This window comes from Mustelus asterias, chromosome 9 (assembly GCF_964213995.1).
Source record: "Mustelus asterias chromosome 9, sMusAst1.hap1.1, whole genome shotgun sequence".
In the NCBI taxonomy this organism is placed as follows: domain Eukaryota; kingdom Metazoa; phylum Chordata; class Chondrichthyes; order Carcharhiniformes; family Triakidae; genus Mustelus; species Mustelus asterias.
In genome coordinates this window covers 57586513-57606876 of record NC_135809.1, presented here as the reverse complement: position 1 = coordinate 57606876, position 20364 = coordinate 57586513, and the positions used below count along the sequence as shown (strand labels likewise).

The following is a 20364-nucleotide window of genomic DNA, read 5'->3' as shown; positions in this document are numbered from 1 at the left end:
CATTCCTCATCCCTGGTGCCATTCTGACAAGTTTCTCCTGTACCCTCACCCAGATCTTGGATATTTTTCACTGCACTTTGTGAGGCCAGATGCATTGCAGATAGTGGAGGAGGCAGTCTGAGCTTACTTTTTTGAAGGGGTAACCCAGAAGGTAGATGAGGGCAGTGCAGTTGATGTTGTCTACATGGACCTTAGCAAGGCCTTTGACAAGGTATCGCATGGTAGGTTGTTGCATAAGGTTAAATCTCACGGGATCCAGAGTGAGGTATCTAAATGGATACAAAATTGGCTTCTTGACAGAAGCCAGAGGATGGTTGTAGAGAGTTGTTTTTCAAACTGGAGGCCTGTGACCAGCGGTGTGCCTCAGGGATCAGTGCTGGGCCCACTGTTATTTGTCATTTATATTAATGATTTGGATGAGAATATAGGGGGCATGGTTAGTAAGTTTGCAGATGACACCAAGATTGGTGGCATAGTGGACAGTGAAGAAAGTTATCTCCAATTGCAACGGGATCTTGATCAATTGGGCCAGTGGGCTGACAAATGGCTGATGGAGTTTAATTTAGACAAATGCGAGGTGATGCATTTTGGTAGATTGAACCAGGGCAGGACTTATTCAGTTAATGGTAGGGTGTTGGGGAGAGTTGCAGAACAAAGAGATCTAGGGGTACATGTTCATAGCTCCTTGAAAGTGGAGTCACAGGTGGACAGAGTGGTGAAGAAGGCAGTCGGCATGCTTGGTTTCATCGGTCAGAACATTGAATACAGGAGTTGGAATGTCTTGTTGAAGTTGTACAAGACATTGGTAAGGCCACACTTGGAATACTGTGTGCAATTCTGGTCACCCTATTATAGCAAGGATATTATTAAACTAGAAAGAGTGCAGAAAAGATTTACTAGGATGCTACTGGGACTTGATGGATTGAGTTATAAGGAGAGGCTGGATAGACTGGGACTTTTTTCTCTGGAGCGTGGGAGGCTGAGGGGTGATCTTATCGAGTTTCTATAAAATCTTGAGGGGCATAGACAAGGTAGATAGTCAATATCTTTTCACAAAGGTAAGGGAGTCTACAACTAGAGGGCATAGGTTTAAGGTGAGAGGGGAGAGATACAAAAGTGTCCAGAGGGGCAATTCTTTCACACAGAGGGTGTTGAGTGTCTGGAACAAGCTGCCAGAGATAGTAGTAGAGGCGGGTACAATTGTATCTTTTAAAAAGCATTTAGATAGTTACATGGGTACGATGAGTATAGAGGGATATGGGCCAAATGCGGGCAATTGGGATTAGCTTAGGGGTTTTTAAAAAAAAGGTGGCATGGACAAGTTGGGCCGAAGGGCCTGTTTCCATGCTGTAAACCTCTATGACTCTGTGACCTACAATCATTCAATGGAACCCCAAGTTAAGCTACTAACCATGCAATTAATGATCTGAAGCCTATGAGCGTAAGAACATTAGAAATTGGAGCAGGAATAGTATAACTCCTTTATGTTTATAATCCAATCTCATTGTATCAAAAGCTGACAAGGAATTTGATGGCTTACTGCATGTTAACTTTCTGTGACCAAGCGAACAAGGATCATTTAGCCCCTCGAACCTTTGCCTTTTCATTGGGGAGGTGGTGGCATAGTGGTGTTGTCACTGGACTAGTAAACCAGAGACCCAGGTTAATATTCTGGGGACCCGGATTCAAATCCCACCATGGCAGATGGTGAAATTTGAATTCAGTAAAAATCTGGAATTAAAAATCTAATGATGAACATGAAACCATTGTTGATTGTTGCAAAACAAAATCTGGAAATCTGCCACCCTTACCTGATCTGGCCTACATGTGACTCCAGATCCACAGCAATGTGGTTGACTCTTAAATGCCCTCTGAAATGATCAAGCAAGCCACTCGGTTCAAAGGCAATTAGAGATGGGCAATAAATGCTGGCCTTGCCAGTGATGCCCACATCCCAAAAAAGAAATGTACAAGGATACCCATGCAGGTCCCTCTTATTTCCAGCATCTCACTGTTTTTTAATATTTGTTTCATCTTTCCTACAGAAGTGCCATGTTCTTGCCTACTCACCCAACCGGCTCTATACCCCTCTGTCAATCTTTGTATCCTCTTCACCACTTAACTTCTCACCCAAAATTTGCATTGTCAGCAAGCGTGGTTACATTGCACTCAGTTCACCCGCCATCTAATGCATTGATATTTGTTTTAGTAGCTTGAGGTGTGAACACTGATCCTTGTGGTAACCCATTAGTTACAGCCTGCCAGCTTGAAAATATCCTAACTATTTCTGCTCTCTTTTTTCTGTCCATTAATCAACTTATGCGATTACATTAGCCCTTAATCACACACATTCTAATTTTGTGTAGTAGCCTCCTGTGTGACACCTTATTGGATGTATTTTGGAAATCCAACTATTCTATCTATCTACCCACCACCCCGCCTCCATCCCCCCCCAACCACATCGCTAATTGGGCCATCATTTATTGCCCATCCCTAACTGCCCTCCACTTCAGAGACAACCGAGCTGTGGGTCTGGAGTCACGTAAAGACAGCAGATTTCTTTCCCTAACGGACATTAGTGAATCAGATAGGCTTTTACTACAATTGACAATGGTTTCATGGTCACCATTAGACTTTTAATTCCAGATTTTTTATTGAATTCGAATTCCACCATCAGACATGAGGAGATTTGAATCCAGATCTCCTGATCTTGCCCCGGATCTCTGGATTACTAGTCCAGTGAAAATACCACTACGCCACTGCCTCCTCTATTTTGTCAAACATAATTTCATTTAATAAAACAATGTTGATTCTGTTTAATCATATTATGATTTTCTAATTGCTCTGATACCAAGTCTTTAAGAATGGATTCCAGTGTTTGCCTATCACTGATATGAGCACCAAATTCTCCGTCCTTGCTGGCAGTGCCGGTGGGGTGGGATTGGATGGGGAATTTCGACCCCTGATCTTTTCTTTTTGTTAAAACCGACAACCCCTAACATAATTAGGATATTACAATACCTGAAGACACGGCCATTAATTATGGAGGGAAATGAATGGAGGAATGTACAGGAGGGCGGGATTGAGTTTAGAGAATAAATAGGAACATTTGGAATAATTATTAGTCGGAATGATCCTTACTGTCCCCTTCATACCACCTATTATCAGCTACAGAGCTCAAGCAGGCCACACCCCCCACACCCCTCCATCTCTGCCTGCACACCCCCCACAATCTTGAAACAGGTTAAGAGTCCTTTGAAAAATGTCACGATGAGTTGTTCACAGTGTGTTAGGAATGAAATAACCAGGACAAAGCTGAAAGTATGGCAGGCCCATCAATAAAAGAGGACAGGAATACTAGTGTAGGAATGGAAAATTTAGTTATTTAGAGAAGTGATGCATTGACTGCCCCACAGTGGCTGGCACAATCTGTGTTTGTATCACTCTGTTTGTATCACTGAGTTTGTATCACTCAGTCACAGACTACACTGAGCCTACAACATTCCCTCTCTCCACCCTCACCTTTAGGAATGTCCCCAGCTTCATCCAGACCGACTCAGTGCAGACTGGAAGGGTACAGAATCGATGTGTCCAGACTGACCCGATATGGAATAAATCAGTCCAGACTGATACAATGCTGTCTGCCAGCAGGTATGTAAACCCACTAACTCCAAAATGTCAGCTTCAGAACTTTGTTAACTGAGGATGTTTTCATTTGGTGGGTTCGAGGATTAAGGGAGGCCAAACACAAAGCAGGAGAAATATTTGTTTTCACTCTCTCTATCACTCTCTCTCTCTCTTTCTCTCTCAGGACACAGTCCTTCCCAGCTTTCCTCCACCTGCTGCATCTTTATTCCTGTCTGTCTTTCTATTGGAACTTGCGAATCAGTTGAACTCAGATAGTAGAATTTTTTTGGCTGCTTTTCCTCAGTTTTTTAACAATTTTTCTTCTGTGTTGTCTTTCAGTTCCTGTGGTAAATCTAGTTTGGTTGAGTCAATCAGGTAAGCGTAGTGTAAACGCACAAAACCTGCCTCCGACTGCATGTTCTTTACTTAAACCTTAATTCTTGTTATGGTCACAAATTCCTTTCAGTCTTCATTGTTATAAGTTGCCGTGTCAACATTTTCCATTCAATTTTGCAATGACTGCTGTCACAAAGTAAGGCAGAATTTTCCGGCCCTTTCTGATCTTCCAGTCTCACCAAAGACGACCCTCCCCCTACAGCGTGTCCATCGACGGAAGGACAGGCGAGCCATGGAAAATGCCATAGACTTTGGCGGGACCAGAAGATCCTGCCAGAGGTCAATGGCGAGCTACCTCTGCCAATGGAAAATGCCACGGAGGAGCTGGAAAAACCCGCTTACATAGTTACAGGTCCTGGTTATGAGGTAACTCTGTATCTCTGAACTTTGCTACTTGTACATGATAGAAAACTATTATCGTCAAAGTGTAGTGGAAATCTGGAATTCATTGCCCGAAAGCCTGTGGTTGCTCGGAAAATTGGTCATTTCAATCCTGAGATCACTAGACTCTTGTTAAGTAAAGATATAAGGGATATGGAGCTAAACCAGGTTAATGGAGTTGGGGTACAGATCAGCCATGATTTATTTGAAAGGCAGAGATAGACTTGAAGAACTAAGTGGCCTACTCCTGTTCCTATGGCAACAGTGTTCCTCAGCACTTAAGACAAAGAGGCTGACGTGGTGACATGGAGTGGGAAAATTGAATCATGAGGCTGTTTAGCCAACGATTAAATTTTGATATCCAGTTTTCTTTTTGGGGTGGGTAGAATACATTGAAATGTTCTCATTGGTCCCTTGACATGATCTGATTTATTATCCAGATGAAGGTGTTTGGTCATCCTGCAACATGGTCGCGACTAAAAGTTGTGAATTTTGTTACCACATAAATTTGCTGATTGGACTATATCAAAATATTTGTTTTTTGTGTTCGTATATTACTGAAAAGAGAGGCATGTTGCTATAGCATCTTCTTCCCCTCTAGTATAAATTTGTCTTGTTGAGTGCAAGTTGAAAAGCTTCAGCAACGTGGGTGGCACGGGACACAGTCGTTAGCTCTGCTGCCTCACAGCGCCAGGGACCCGTGTTCAATTCCGGTCACTGTCTGTGTGGAGTTTGCACATTCTCCCCATGTCTGTGTGGGTTTCCTCCGATGCTCCGGTTTCCTCCCACAGTCCAAAGATTTGCGGGTTAGGTGGATTGGCCATGCTAAATTGCCCCTTAATGTCAGGGGGATTAGCAGGTTAAATACATGGGGTTACAGAGATAGGGTGTGGGTGGGATTGTTGTTGGTATAGGCTCAATGGGCCATATGGCCTCCTTCTGCACTGTAGAGATTCTATGATTCTTCTATAAACATGTCTTTCTTTTCAGCAATATTTAAGTTCTGTACTACCAAGCAACTGTTCAAATATCATTAACATTATTTTGTATGACCACATTTCTGTCATGAGCTTTACTTTCAGCTGTCATAGTGTTTGGTCACACTTGTCTATTAGTGTTTACTATTTTTACTATTGTATGTTACTATGTCAACAATTCCCATACTGTAATCACTGTCACAGTGTTGTTACAGGCTCTAGCTGACTCCAAAGTCTCTGAACTCTGTCACCAACCTGCAGATTGACAAATCAGTGATCCAGATTAAACACAGGACTTGAGCCCCGAGTGTTTTCCCGCACAATGGGGATGGTCTTATCAAAAAAGTTTTAAGTGCCAATTGAGTGTGAAAATGGGAGAGTTTCAGACCCATTTTCTCTTTGCAAGAGAAAAATTCAAATCTTATGCCACTTAGAGAAACAAATATGGCAAAGTGTGATTCTTGCCAGTACAGGGAGTGGACGAATCTATTCGCGCCAAGAAGCCGTCTGCTGAATGCTAGAGGGCGCCATTATGCATGCGTCTGATCTCCCATGCACTAATTGGGTGCAAGTGTATAAAGTTAGTGCACTGGGAGATATCTTACTCCCTCCCCACTCAAATTTTGTGATTTATTTTCAGTGTGTCAGCTCGGGTGGGAAAAGTGGATTGTAGTCCATCGGCTTTACTACCAGCTTTTCCCGCCATATTTTTAGACACTGTGGAAAAAAAATTGAAGGGGCGGATCCCGTGTCGCAGTGCCAGGGGGCCGTGCCAGGGGCAGCACCCATCAGTTTCGGGGTAAAGCCAGTGCAGTGCTAGGGTACAGCCCGGGATGACCATTCCCCCCCCCCCCCAACCCCACCCCCCGCCCCTAGGACTGGACTCCCCTGTGCACCTCCAGCAGGTTCTGTTCACATCATGGGAGACTTGCCATGATTCATGTTGACACAGTTCTACATTGGGAATTAGATGTAAATGTCAGGATCCCCATTACATCATTGGTGGGAGCATGGAGGCAATTGAGCAGCGACGTAAAAGCCATTTTGGAACTCCCGCTCAATTCTCCACCCATTATTAGGGAGGAAAATCCCACTCATGTAATGCTGGAAATCTGAAATCCAAACAGCAAATACTGGTAATATTCGACAGGCTAGTGGTGTCCGTGGAGAGAAAAGCAGGGTTCATGTTTCAGGTCGTGGCCTTTCGTCCGAACAGGGAAAAGTTAGAAATGTAATGGATTTTATGTAGGTGAAATGGGAAGCGTAAAAAATGAACAAGAATGAAGATCTGTTGGAGGGCGGAAGATCTGGGAGACATTAAATAACAAAAGGGTTGGTGGGACAGAGCCAAGGGGAAGGTAACGAGACAAGTAAAGAAACAAAACATAGGTCCAAGTGAAAGAAAAATATGAGAAAAGCAAGGTTAAGACTGAAACCTATGAAGAAAAGGGGAACAAATAGATGTTTCTGGGAACAGACAGACATTTCTGGGGCACGACAGATGTTTCTGGGAGTAGGTGGATGTTTCTAGGTGACAGACGGATGCTTCTGGGAAGAAATAGATGTTTTTGCGGTTGCACTCTAGGACGGTATGTTGCCTCCCTTGTGTCAGGTTCAAAGATGTCACTGAGCGACTGCAAGACATTCTGAAGGGGGAGGGTGAACAGCCAGAAGTCATGGTCCATATTGGCATCGGAGTGTTTTTTATACCGACTGCTGTGAAAACATACAAAATATCCATTTAATATCTCTGCCATTTCCTCGTTTCCCATTTTCACTTTGTCTATCCCTGCATGCAAGAATCCCATGATTTTAGCTTTCTGCTTCCACTTTACAAACTTGACAATTTAGTTTTATATTTCTTGCTCTCATTCTATTCTCCCTATCTCCGCTTCTTGGTAAATTTTGTTGATTTTGATTAATTAGTCTTGGCTTGTGCATCTTTCCCATAGAGCTTTGATTCCTCAAAGGAATGACTTTTAGTTGAGAATTCTGAATTATTTATTTTAAATGTTTGCCATTCTCTAGCTATCTTGTATCTTTTTAATCTAATTCCCTAATCCACCTTAGTTAAGCAGCAACTCATGCACATAATTGGCTTTCTTTAAATTTAAGAACCTAAGAACAACAAAGAACAAAGAACAATACAGCACATGAACAGGCCCTTCGGCCGTCCAAGCCCGTGCCGCTCCCTGGTCCAAACTAGACCATTCTTTTGTATCCCTCCATTCCCACTCCGTTCATATGGCTATCTAAAGTTCTGGACTCAACCACATCACTCTCAAACTCAGTATGAAATGTTATCACTCTTCACCAGAGTATCCTTTAGCTTAAGATTAGTAATTAACCCTCTCTAATTAGGCTCTATATTGTCGACCAATTTATTCACCTCATGAGTGTTAACGTTAACTTGGGATAAATTTAACAAGACCTTTAAGATGCTCAATTTTGTAAGTGGTTCCTTGTATTCATTGAGCCATGATGGAGAAGTAGTAACTTCAAGATTTTAAAAAATGTTGAAGTTAATGCTTCAGTTAAAAGCTGAGCAGCAAAGGGACTGGAATCTTCTTCAACATTTGCACAGTTGTCCTTATTATATAATGTTGAGGCAAATCAAGGGCTTAGAAGGGATGGTGGGGTCACTGATTTAATCCTAAACCCCCACTATTCTCCTGAATGTACTATTCCCAGACAGGACAATAGAAAATCAAACTCATGAGGTGCACCCAAAATTTGGAGTGATTAGGATCAGTCAATACTGATTACATCAGGAGATTCCTAAAGATCTATTCAAAGGCCAAAGAATGTGAGGTGAATGAGCAAACAGTGTTTCCCCTTCCCTATCTCCTCCCAGCGTCTGTTTCTAACACGGCTTTCATTTATGTTTCAGGAGCAGATCATCCACAAGTTTCCTTCAGTCCAGCAACAGGTACAGGAGCTGAAATGCAATCTCTGGTTTCACATGTCAGATTTCTCTTCTTTTATTGTATCATTTCTCAGATTATTTCCAGTAGCCATGTCCCCTCTTGTCCTGCTGCCCAATGCCATTGGTCCCAGGTTCACGTTCTTTATCATGTTAAGTATCATGAATGTGCCTGGAGAATCTTTTCCATCAAATCATTCTCTGAAACTGCTTGTACCTATCTGGCCATCTGCTCATATCATAGAATCCCTACAGTACAGAAGGCGGCCATTCAGCCCATTAAGCCTGCACCGACAAAAATCCCACCCAGGCCCTATCCCCGTAACCCACATAGTTACCCTGCTGATCCCCCGAAACTAGGGTCAATTTAGCATGGCCAATCAACCTAACCAGCACATCTTTGGACTGTGGGAGGAAACCGGAACACCCAGAGGAAACCCACGCAGACACAGGGAGAATGTGTAAACTCCACACGGACAGTCACCCAAGCCAGGAATCGAACCCAGGTCCGTGGCGCTGTAAGGCAGCAGTGCTAACCACTGTGCAACCAAACCACCCCGGCAACTTCTACCAGGGATCAGCCTCTATACTCATCTCTCTATTGTAATACGATCTCCATACAGACCAGTATTTTTAAAAAGATATTTGAATTTCCATTGGCCAATTTTGAAGTTTTAATTGAATTTCAAGAACATCATTCCTTCCTTGTACTCCAGTAATATTATAATGACTTACAAACAAGTTATTTGGTTCTAAAGAACTGTTTTCCTTTGTTTGCCCAACACCAGCAATGCCCAATATCCCCCTCCCGCCCCACAACAGTGGACATCCCCCCCCTTCACCCTCCACAATACTCACCTTCCCTCCTGCTCACCCTGAAGGTGCTCATACCCCCTGCCACAACCCCCCCCCAACAACTTTCCCTCTCCCCCTCAGCCCCCGATAATGCTTTATCTCCTTTCCACATCTCCTAATGCTGCTCACACCCCCTCTCCCCCCCCCCCCCCCCACCCCAGTATTGTCAACTGTTCAAGGATCAGCTAAACAGCAGCCGGGAAATCCAGATAGTGAGCCAGGAAGTTTGGTGAGGAGGGATAGAGATCAACATTGTAGGGGGTATTGGAGAGTGAGCATTGTCGGTGTGATGGAGGAAAGGTATCAGGGAAGAGGAGGGTGAGTGTTTATAGAGTGAAGGAGAGGGAGGGAGGGTATGTCAGGGTGAGGAACAGAGGGTGAGTGTTGTCAGAGTGAGGGAGGGAGGGTGAGTGTTGTCGGAGTGAGGGAGGGAGGGTGAATGTTGTCAGAGTGAGGGAGGGTGAGTGTTGTCAGAGTGAGGGAGGGAGGGTGAGTGTTGTCAGAGTGAGGGAGGGTGAGTGTTGTCAGAGTGAGGGAGGGAGGGTGAGTGTTGTCGGAGTGAGGGAGAGAGGGTGGGTGTTGTCGGAGTGAGGGAGGGAGGATGGGTACTGTCCGAGTGCAGTTCTGTCTGTTGGAAGTTTCAGTTCCTGGGTAAATACCAGCCTGTGAGCAGGTTTGGGGTTTCCACTCTGTCCTCAGGTCACAGTCACAAATCCCTCCACCTTTCCTAATCTTGTCCAAAATTATACATGAATTGTTCCCATCATCTCCCCCTGCTGGCATGGTTGATACATTACAGCTCAGACCCTCTCATTAGCCCTGGGTTAAAAACAATAAAAACCAGATTCCATGAAGCTATCTGTAAATCGTCCTGTGCTAGATAGTAAACTCCCTGATGACATTGGCCTCTGGAGATCAATGCTCACCATATTCTTTAGGAGAGGTAAATCTGGAAAATCTCTCCTGAACCCTCTCTGCACCTTTGGTGGGATCTGATGTGTTCCAGCTAAAGGAAAAGGCATCTGTCCTTATAAACCATACAGTTAATAAAGTGGAACTCACAAGCATCAACTAATAATAAACACATTTCTCTCTCAACTGCTTTTTGTTTTCATTCCTTTCTTTGGTCAGATCATTGAATACAGGAGTTGGAATGTCTTGTTGAAGTTGTACAAGACATTGGTAAGGCCACACTTGGAATACTGTGTGTAATTCTGGTCACCCTATTATAGAAAGGATATTATTAAACTAGAAAGAGTGCAGAAAAGATTTACTAGGATGCTACCGGGACTTGTTCGATTGAGTTATAAGGAGAGGCTGGATAGACTGGGACTTTTTTCTCTGGAGCGTAGGAGGCTGAGGGGTGACCTTATAGAGGTCTATAAAATAATGATGGGCACAGATCAGCTAGATTGTCAATATCTTTTCTCAAAGGTAGGGGAGTCTAAAACTAGAGGGCATAGGTTTAAGGTGAGAGGGGAGAGATTCAAAAGTGTCCAGAGGGGCAATTTTTTCACACAGAGGGGGTGAATGTCTGGAACAAGCTGCCAGAGGTAGTAGTAGAGACGGGTACAATTTTGTCTTTTAAAAAGCATTTAGATCGTTACTTGGGTAAAATGGGTACAGAGGGATATGGGCCAAATGTGGGCAATTGGGATTAGCTTAGGGGTTTTTTTTAAAAAAGGGCAGCATGGATAAGTGGGCTGAAGGGCCTGTTTCCATGCTGTAAACCTCTATGACCTCTATAAAGATGTTATGGGGAGATGGCAGCCTAGTGCTATTGTCACTGGACTAGTAATCCAGAGACTCAGGGTAATAATCTGGGGTTTACCTGGGTCCAAACCTCACCATAGTAGATGGTGAAATTTGAATTCAATAAAAATCTGGAATTAAAATTTGAATAATAACTGTGAAACCATTGTTGATTGTTGTAAAAGCCAGTCTGATTCATTAATGTCCTTTAGAAAAGGAAATCTGCTGTCCTTACCTGGTCTGGCCTACATGTGACTCCAGACCCCCAGCAATGGATTCTGTGGCCCTCTGAAATGGCCTAGCAAGCTATTCAGTTCAAGGGCAATTAGGGATGGGCAACAAATGCTGGCCTAGCCAGCGATACCCACATCCCATGAATGAATTTTTCAAAAGCCGCCATTTACCCAGAAGATCCTGGGTTCCCCCGTGATAATGGGTGCTATTCTGATCTTTATAATGAAAACATGCATTGGTATGGCACCACTAACCAAGGGAAGCATTGCCAAAATCTTCACAGGGGTTTCACTGGACAAAATGATTGACACCAAGCCAGTGAAGAAGGTATTATGACAGGAGGTGAAAATGATTGGTCAAAGAGGTAGGTTTTAATGAGGAGAGGTTTAGGGAGGAAATGGTTGAGCTCAATGTCGGGGCACCTGAAGACGCCACCACTAAATGTGGAGGGAAATAAATGGGAGAATGTACAGGAGGGCGGGATTGAGTTTACAGAGCACAAATAGATGTTTTAGGAATAATTATTCGTAGGAATGATCTCTACCGTCCTCTTCATATCAGCCATGAGTTCAGGCTCCGGCCCCCCCACCCTAACCCCCAGCACTCCTGGAACAGGTTGAGACTCTTTCAAAAATATCACGATGAATATCACTTTGTGAGAACAAGATTGGTGTGTTAGGAGTGAAATAACCGAGAAAGATCTGAAAGTACAGCAGGCCCATCAATAAAAGAGGACTACATACTAGTGTAGGAGTGGAAAGTTTAGTTATTTCGAGAAGTGATGCACTGACTGCTCCGCAGTGGCTGGCACAATCTGTGTTTGTATCACTCTGTTTGGTTCCAGTCACAGACTACACTGAGCCTACAACATTCCCTCTCTCCACCCTCACCTTTAGGAATGTCGCCAGCTTCATCCAGGCCGACTCAGTGCAGACTGGAAGGGTACAGAATCGATGTGTCCAGACTGACCCGATATGGAATAAATCAGTCCAGACTGATACAATGCTGTCTGCCAGCAGGTATGTAAACCCACCAACTCCAAAATGTCAGCTTCAGCACTTTGTTAACTGAGGATGTTTTCATTTGGTTTGGTGGGTTTGAGGGTGAAGAGAGGCTAAACACAAAGCAGGAGAAATATTTGTCTTGTCTCTCTCTCTTTCTCTCCATCTCAGGCTGCAGTCCTTCCCTGCTTTCCTCCACCCACTGCATCTTTACCCTTGTCTCGCTTTCTACTGGAACTCGTGATCTGAAATTGTCAAAATTTTGTTTTGCCTTTTTCTAACTGAGTTTTTAAGAAATGTTTTCTTCTGTGTTGCTTTTCAGATTCAGTGATACATCGAGGTTAGTTGAGTCAATCAAGTAAGTCCACTGTACATAAGCTCATTTATTAAATGTCTTGGCTAAGGTCACATTTCCTGTTGTCATGATTTCTATCACCATAAGTTATTGTCAATTTCTAGAGAAGTTTGGAAAGTTCTATCAAAGTGTTTTCCATTCAGTCTTGCTATGGCTATCGTTACAATGTAGTTACAATTCCTGGTCATGTGGTACCTCTGATGTATCTTGTTGCACTTGGCCACTATCTTGATTATGACAAGGAGATTGGAATGTGGAATTCTGCTCCGATGTCATTGGTTTCCTGGACATTTGGAAACTTCAAAACTGAGATAAATCGATTAATGTTATTAAAGGTATCGAGAGCCAAGGAGCTAAGCCAGGTAAATAGAATTGAGTTACAGGTTAGCCATGATCTAATTGAATGGCAAAGCAAGATTGGATTTGCTAAATGCCCAACTCTTGTTCCTGTAGCAAGTCTTGGTTCAAGAAGGCTTGAAGGGAGACCTGAGCTGGGAAGATTGCATTGAGAGGCTTCTCAGCTGTGGGAATTTGGGGGCAATGTTTGTTGGTGAGCTGGGGAACGTTAGTTGAAATGCTCTCATTATATGTCTGGCAGGAACTGATATGTTAAACAGATGAAAGTATGGCACAGGATATGTCCAGTGCTTTAAGGTACAGTGCCTGTTGGTTAAAAAGGCTATTCATTTCCACCATTGAATTTCCTTGCAAATCACTTGGGACCTTTGAGTGGTGTCAACCCAATATAAATCTGTTGGAGAAACAATTTCAAAGAAAATCCTTTCAGCAACCCTCCGTCAACTTACTAACGGTTACCATTGACCAGAAACTGGACTGGACTAGCCATATAAATATTGTGGCTACAAGAATAGGTCAAAGGCTAGGAATCCTGTGCTGAGTAACTCACCTCCTGACTTTGAGAAACCTGTCCACCATCTATCTACAAGGCACAAGTGAGCTGTGTGATGGATACTCTCCACTTGCCTGGATGAGTGCATTTCCAGCAAAACTCAAGAAACTCGACACCATCCAGGATAAAGCAGATTGCTTGATTGCTACCCCTTCCATAAACATTCAGTCCTTCCACCACCAACACACAATGGCAGCAGTGTGTAGCATCTACAAGATGCACTGCAGGAACTCACCATGGTTCCTTAGGCAGCACCTTCCAAACCCACGACCATTAAAGTTTATTTATTTATTAGTCACAAGTAAGATTTACATTAACACTGCAATGAAGCTACTGTGAAATTCCCCTAGTCGCCACAGTCCGGCGCCTGTTTGGGTCAATGCACCTAACCAGCACATATTTCAGACTGTGAGAGGAAACCCACGCAGACACGGGGAGAACGTGCAGACTCCATACAGACAGTGACCCAAGCTGGGAATCGAACCCAGGTCCCTGGCGCTGTGAGGCAGCAATGCTAACCACTTTGCCACCGTGCCATCCATTACCATCTAGAAGAACAAGGGCAGCAGATACATGGGAACACCACCACTTGGAGGTTCCCCTCCAAGTCACTCACCGTCCTGACTTAAAAATATATCAGTTTCCTTCATTGTCACTGGGTCAAAATCTTGCAATTCCCTCTCTAACAGCACTGCGGGTGTACCTACATCACATGGACTGCAGTGATTCAAGAAGGCAGCTCACCAGCACCTTCACAAGGGCAATTAGGGATGGGCAATAAATACTGACCTAGCCAGCAAAGCCCACATCTCATAAATTAATTTTTTAAAATGCTTGTGATTAGTCATCCTCTGGTCCTACAGCTAGGAACTGGGTGAATTTTGTAACAATAAATAGCAATCATAATCTTTCGTAGGGCCAAATTTTCTGTTGATGAACTTAATTTCCAGTTTTCAATCTTTTTGTTCACATTTTCTATCAATGTTAGCTACTTTTACATTGTCAGTTCCTATGTCAATGTTCTCCGTTTACTTTCATTATGACGACTCTCACAGTGTTCTTCCAGGCTCTGACCACTAGTTAACTCTGAAGTCTCTAAACTCTGTCGCAATCTTGCAGATTGACATATCAGTGATCCAGAGTAAATACAATACTGGTCTCTGCATCAAGCCTCGAGGTTCCAACTGGTATTTTTTTATAAATTCTGATGCAATTCTGCTATTGAAGGTCTATTGATGGTTTGAGTTATAAGGAGAGTTTGGATAGACTGGAACTTTTTCCCCCTGAAGCATAGGAGGCTCAGGGTTGGTTTTATAGAGGTATATAAAATAATGAGGGGCATTGATGAGATAGATAGTCAACATCTTTTCCCAGAGGCAGGGGAGTCTAAAACTAGAGGGCATTGGTTTAAGGTGAGAGGAGAGAAATACAAAAGTGTCCAGAGGGACAATTGTTTTCAAACAGAGGCTGGTGAGTGTCTGGAACAAGTTGCCAGAGGCAGTAGTAGAGGTGGGTACAATTTTGTCTTTTAAAAAGCATTCAGACAATTACGTGGGTAAGATGGGTATAGAGGGATATGAGCCAAACGTGGGCAATTGGGACTAGCTTAGTGGTAAAAACTGGGTGGCATTGACAAGTTGGGTTGAAGGGCCTATTTCCATGCTGTAAACCTCTGCAACTCTATGACTCCTCTATGAGTTTTCTAACCTTCAATAAATTCCCTGGGTTTACATTGGATTCCCACAGCTTTGAGTTTAATTATCAGCCTTTCACCTGCCTTGACACTACCTCAAGAGGTTTGTCAGGAAGAATCATGCCCTTCTAATCCAGGCTGATCCCCAGGTTATATTCTGGAGATAATCCTCAAACTCGCTCCTGATCATCAGTTCCATCTTTTTAAACATAGAATGGGAGTAATTGGTATGAAGCAGGCCTGTTCTTCTAGTGGAGAGTATTGTGAAGTAGTGGAAGATTCACAGGATGATAACAGTCTGAAAGGCTTCTTCCATGGCCATAACCACATTGGCCAATGGGATAGTTAGTCCCATATGGGTTTTATAGTCTTGCACACAGGAGAGGAGGTGGAGGAACAAGGGGCAGGTTCCACACCCACTACACTCAAATGTTCCAGAATTCAGCAACACTCACTGGGATAATCACGAGTGTGGTTCTAACCCCGCACCTTCTGACTCTGAGATTGGATTGCTACCACTAAACTAAAGGCTTACAACATGTCCTGTGATTGACCAGACTCTTCCTACTATGGTATTCCGTGAAAGATGGGAACATAGTCAACTCCTTCGAGGGAAGATGCAATGTTGAAAGTGTGACTGGGAAGGGGAGAATGAAATAGGTTAAGGATCAGAAATCAGAGCAAGATAAGACACCTCAAGCCTGTTCCACACTTCAACAGGATCATGACTGATCTTCGGCACCAACTCCAATTTCTCTAGAGCTCTGACGAAGGGCCATCCAGACTCAAAACGTTAGCTCTATTCTCTCTCTACAGATGCTGTCAGGTCTGATGAGATTTTCCAGCATTTTCTGTTTTTATTCCCAATTTCCCACTCGCTTCCCATATCCCACAATTCCCTTCGTGCCTCAGTGACAGAATGCTTACAGCACCTCTGGGGTAGAAAATTTCAAAGCTTCACTATACTTTGAATGTTTCTCCTCGGTTCCAGCTTGGCAAGTTTCTCCAGTGCATCTTGTAGATGGTACACACTGCTCCCATAGTACATCAGTGATGGAGGGATTGAATGTTTAAGGTGCTGGAAGGGGTTCCGATCATGTAGGCTGCTTTGTTCTGGATGGTGTTGAACTTCTTGAGTGTTATTGAAGCTCATCCAGGCAAGTGGAGAGTATTTCATCACACTCCTGACTTATGCTTTGTAGATGGTGGACAGGCTTTGGAGAGTCAAGAAGTGTATTCTTCATCACAGAATTTCCAACCTCTGACCTGCTCTTGCAGCCATTGTATTTTTATGACAGGCTCAGTTTAGTTTCTGGCCAATGGTGACCATCAGGGTGTTGATAGTGTGGGATTCAGTGATGGTAATTCCATTGTACGTCAGGAACTGACGGTGAGTTTCTCTCTTGTTGTAGATAGTCATTGCCTGGCATTTGTGTGGCGCAAATGTTAGTTACTACTTATCAGTGCAAGCCTGAATGTTTCTCATGTCTTGCTGCATATGTATATGGACTGCTTTAGTGTCTGAAGAGTTGCAAATGGTACTGAACATTATGCAGTCATCAGTGAACATCCCCATCTCTGAGCTTGTGATGGAGGGAAGGTCAGTGATGAAATAGTTGAAGATGATCAGGACTAGGTCACTACCCTGAGGAACTCCTGTAGTGACATCCCAGTACTGAGATAATTGAGCCCCAATACCCACAACCATCTTCCTTTGTGCCAGGTATGATTCCAAACAGTGGAGAGCTCCCCCCAATTACCATTGACTCCAATATACTCGGGCTCCTCAATGATACACTTGGTCAAATGCTGCCTTGAGGTGATATTCCCCTCACCTCTGTAGTTTTGTCCATGTTTGGACCAAGGTTGTAATGAGGTCAAGAGCTAAGTGGTCCAGATGGAACCCAATTCAAACATCTGTGCACAGTTCACTTGATGGCACTGTCAACAAACCCTACCATCACTTTCTGACAATCGGGAGTAGAGGGATGGGGTGGCAATTGGCCGGGTTGGATTTGCTCTTCATTTTGTTGACAGGACATACCTGAACAATTTTCCACATTGTCAAAGTTGTAAATTGTACTGGAACAGCTTGGGTGGGGACGAGGCTAGTTCTGGAGCATAAATCTTTAGTACTATTGCCATAGTGTTCTCAGGACCAATATTCTTTGCAGTATCCACTGCCTTCACTTGTCTCTTGTTATCACAAGGAATGAATTGAATTAGCTGACGACTGGTATCTGTGATGCTGGGAGCTCAAGAGGCCAGGATGTATCATCCACTCAGCATTTTTGGCTGATGATGATTACAAATGCTTCAGCTTTATCTTTTGCACTGATGTGCTGGGCTCCCCCATCATTGAGGATGGGGATATTTGTGGTACCTCCGCTCCCAGTGAGTTGTTTAATTGTCCATCACCATTCATGACAGGATGTGACAGGACTGAAGAGCTTTGATGTTATCCATTGGTTGTAGGATCACTTGGTTCTATCATATGCTACTTATGCTCTTTGGCATGCAAGTAATCCTGTGTTGTAACTTCACCAGGTTGATACCTCATTTTTAGGTACGATTTGTTAGGATCCCAAACCTGAACCCCAAGGTATATTATAAAGTCAGACTAGGCCCCAACATTTTTTTATTTGGGCATAATTGTGAGGATAGGCTGCTTCACTCCAGGAGTGATTCTACTGACAAGTTAAAGATCTTTTATCAAAACAAGCTTTATTCAAAACAAGCTTTATTCATAACAAAGTTTAAATATAGCTCAAACAAAATGAAGCAGCTTAACTTGTAACAGTTGAACAACCTTTAAACATGAAAAAAACAACTCTAATTTCTAACTTATCACTATTTCAGTTCCAAGTAAGCAACAGTCATCGCATTGTCTTAAACCCACATTAAATATAATTAGCAAACCCAGGCATACTTGCTATAAATTAGTGAGGAAAGTCCTGAGGCTGTCAGAGAGACCTTGCAGAGAGAGAGAACAGACCTCTTCTTTACACAGCTCCAGTCAGAAATTGTTCCTCTGCTATAAACCTAGCTCCTCCCATTTCTGATATCACATAACTCTGTATACCTAAACTCACGTTCCATTTCTTCAATCCAGAAAAAAACCCAATGAGAAATCTCAATTTATGAACAACAGTCCATTTAGCTGAATAAACACGACATGGCTAAAATGCTTTCCCAGCACATGAGGCACACCAAGCCCCTGTAGAAACAAAACTGAACTTTAAAACATTCTGCAGAAGCATAAAATATATCGACAGCACAGTATCATCACAGTCTGGTGTTGCTCCTGGCACGCCCTCCTGCACTCTTCATTGAACCAGAGTTAATGCCCTGGCTTGGTGGATTTGCCAGATGATGAAGTTACAGATTGTATTTCAGAACAATTCTGCTGCTGCTGATGGCCCACAGCACCTCATGGATGCCCAGTTTTGAGCTGCTAGATCTGTTCAAAATCTGTCCCATTTTGTATAGTGGTAGTGCCACACAACGGGTTGGAAGGTATCCTCAGTGTGAAAATGGGACTTCAAAAAGACTGAGGTGGTTATTCCTACCAATATCGTCATGGACAGATGCATCTGCAACAGGGAAATTAATGTAAGCAGCGTAAAGAAAGTTTTTCCTTTTGTAGGCTCCCTCACCACCTGCTGCAGACCCAGTCTAGCAGCTATATCCTTCAGGACCCAGCCAGCTCAGTCATTAGTGGTGCTACCAAGCCACGGAAGACCCCACCCAAAAATACATTCTGTGTCCTTGCCACCCTCAATGCTTCCCCCAGTTGGTGTTCAACATGGAGGAATACTGATTCATCAGCTGAAGGAGGGTAGTAGGTGATAATCAGCAGGACAGTGGCACAGTGGTCAGCACTGCTGCCCACAGCACCAGGGACTCGGGTTCAATTCCCGGCTTGGGTCATTGTGTGGAATTTGCACATTCTGCCCGTGTCTGCATGGGTTTCCTCCGGATGCTCTGGTTTCTTCCCACAGTTCGAAAGATGTGCTGGTTAGGTGCATTGGCCACGCTAAATTCTCCCTCAGTGTACCCAAACAGGCGTTGGAGTGTGGCGGGACTTTTATAGTAACGTCATTGCAGTGTTAATGTAAGCCTACTTGTGACACTAATAAATATAAAATGAAAATAAAATACCCATGTTTGACCTGACGGCATTAGACCTCATGGGTGCAGAATTAATTTTGAGGACTCCAAGGATAACTCCCTCCCAACTGTATACCACTGTGCTGCCACCCCGAGTGGCTCTGTCCTGCAAGTGAGACAGGACATACCTAGGGATGAAAGATGGTGGAGCATTGTCTGTAAGGTATGATTCCATGAGTGTGTCTATGTCAGGCTGTTGCTTGACTAGTCTGTGAGGCCACTCTCCCAATATTGACACAAGCTCCCAGATATTAGTAAGGAGGACCTGACAGGCTCGGCAGGGCTGGGTTTACTGTTGCTGTTTCCAATGCATAGGTTGACCTGGATGGTCCATCCGGTTTTATTCTTCATTATATGATAATTGGATATTTGTCTGTGATTGACATTACATTCCTCATATTCTGTTCCTAATTTACAACTTTGACAATTTGTTTTTCTGTTTCTTGCTAGTTTCCTTACTCTATTTTCTTTCACTTCCTCAATTTCTTGGTCAACCTTTGCTGATTTTTAGAATTCCATGCTCCCCAATCCTTAGGTATCCTCCTCCTCTTTTCAGCAAGATTGTGACCCTGCCCTTTCAACCTAATACAATCCTGAACTTCTCTAGTTGGCCATGATGGGACCACATTTCATGTGGAGTCTTTATTCTTCAAGGGAATGTATATTTGTTGAGAATGATGAATTATTACTTTAAATATTTGCCATTGTTTACCTACACTCATATCCTTTAATCTAATATCCCAATCTGCCTGCATTAACCCACCATTCACACATGTAATTAGCATTATTTAAGTTTAATATTCCAACTTCGGAGTTAACCACGTCTTTCTCAGACTCCATGTGAAATGTTATCGTATAGTGATCACTCTTCCCCCAGAGGATCCTTTCCTCCTTGTACCTTGCCCTAAGAGGGCATTGGCAACCATGCACTTCCATTCGATTGGTCCCTGATTATGCTTGGCAAAGTGCTGCAGTGGTTTGCCATTCCCATCTGCAGTATGACTGATTAGCAAACTCCTCCATTCTTACTGCCTGCCATCAGTGTTATATATTTAAGTGGTTGCATGATTGCTTTAAGAAGCAGTCACAT

The 20364-nt window shown here is 43.4% G+C and overlaps 1 protein-coding gene across 1 annotated transcript in view; it reads left to right on the top strand.

Annotated features, from left to right (window-relative positions):
* Window positions 1-20364, top strand: part of LOC144499133 (uncharacterized) — a 31180-nt gene that overhangs the window by 2725 nt on the left and 8091 nt on the right. Inside the window, exons 2-6 of the mRNA XM_078221211.1 lie at window positions 3529-3651; window positions 3967-4002; window positions 8272-8310; window positions 12042-12164; window positions 12469-12504. Coding sequence (XP_078077337.1) covers window positions 3635-3651; window positions 3967-4002; window positions 8272-8310; window positions 12042-12164; window positions 12469-12504 — 251 coding nt within the window. The 5' untranslated portion in view covers window positions 3529-3634. The remainder of the gene's footprint in view (window positions 1-3528; window positions 3652-3966; window positions 4003-8271; window positions 8311-12041; window positions 12165-12468; window positions 12505-20364) is intronic.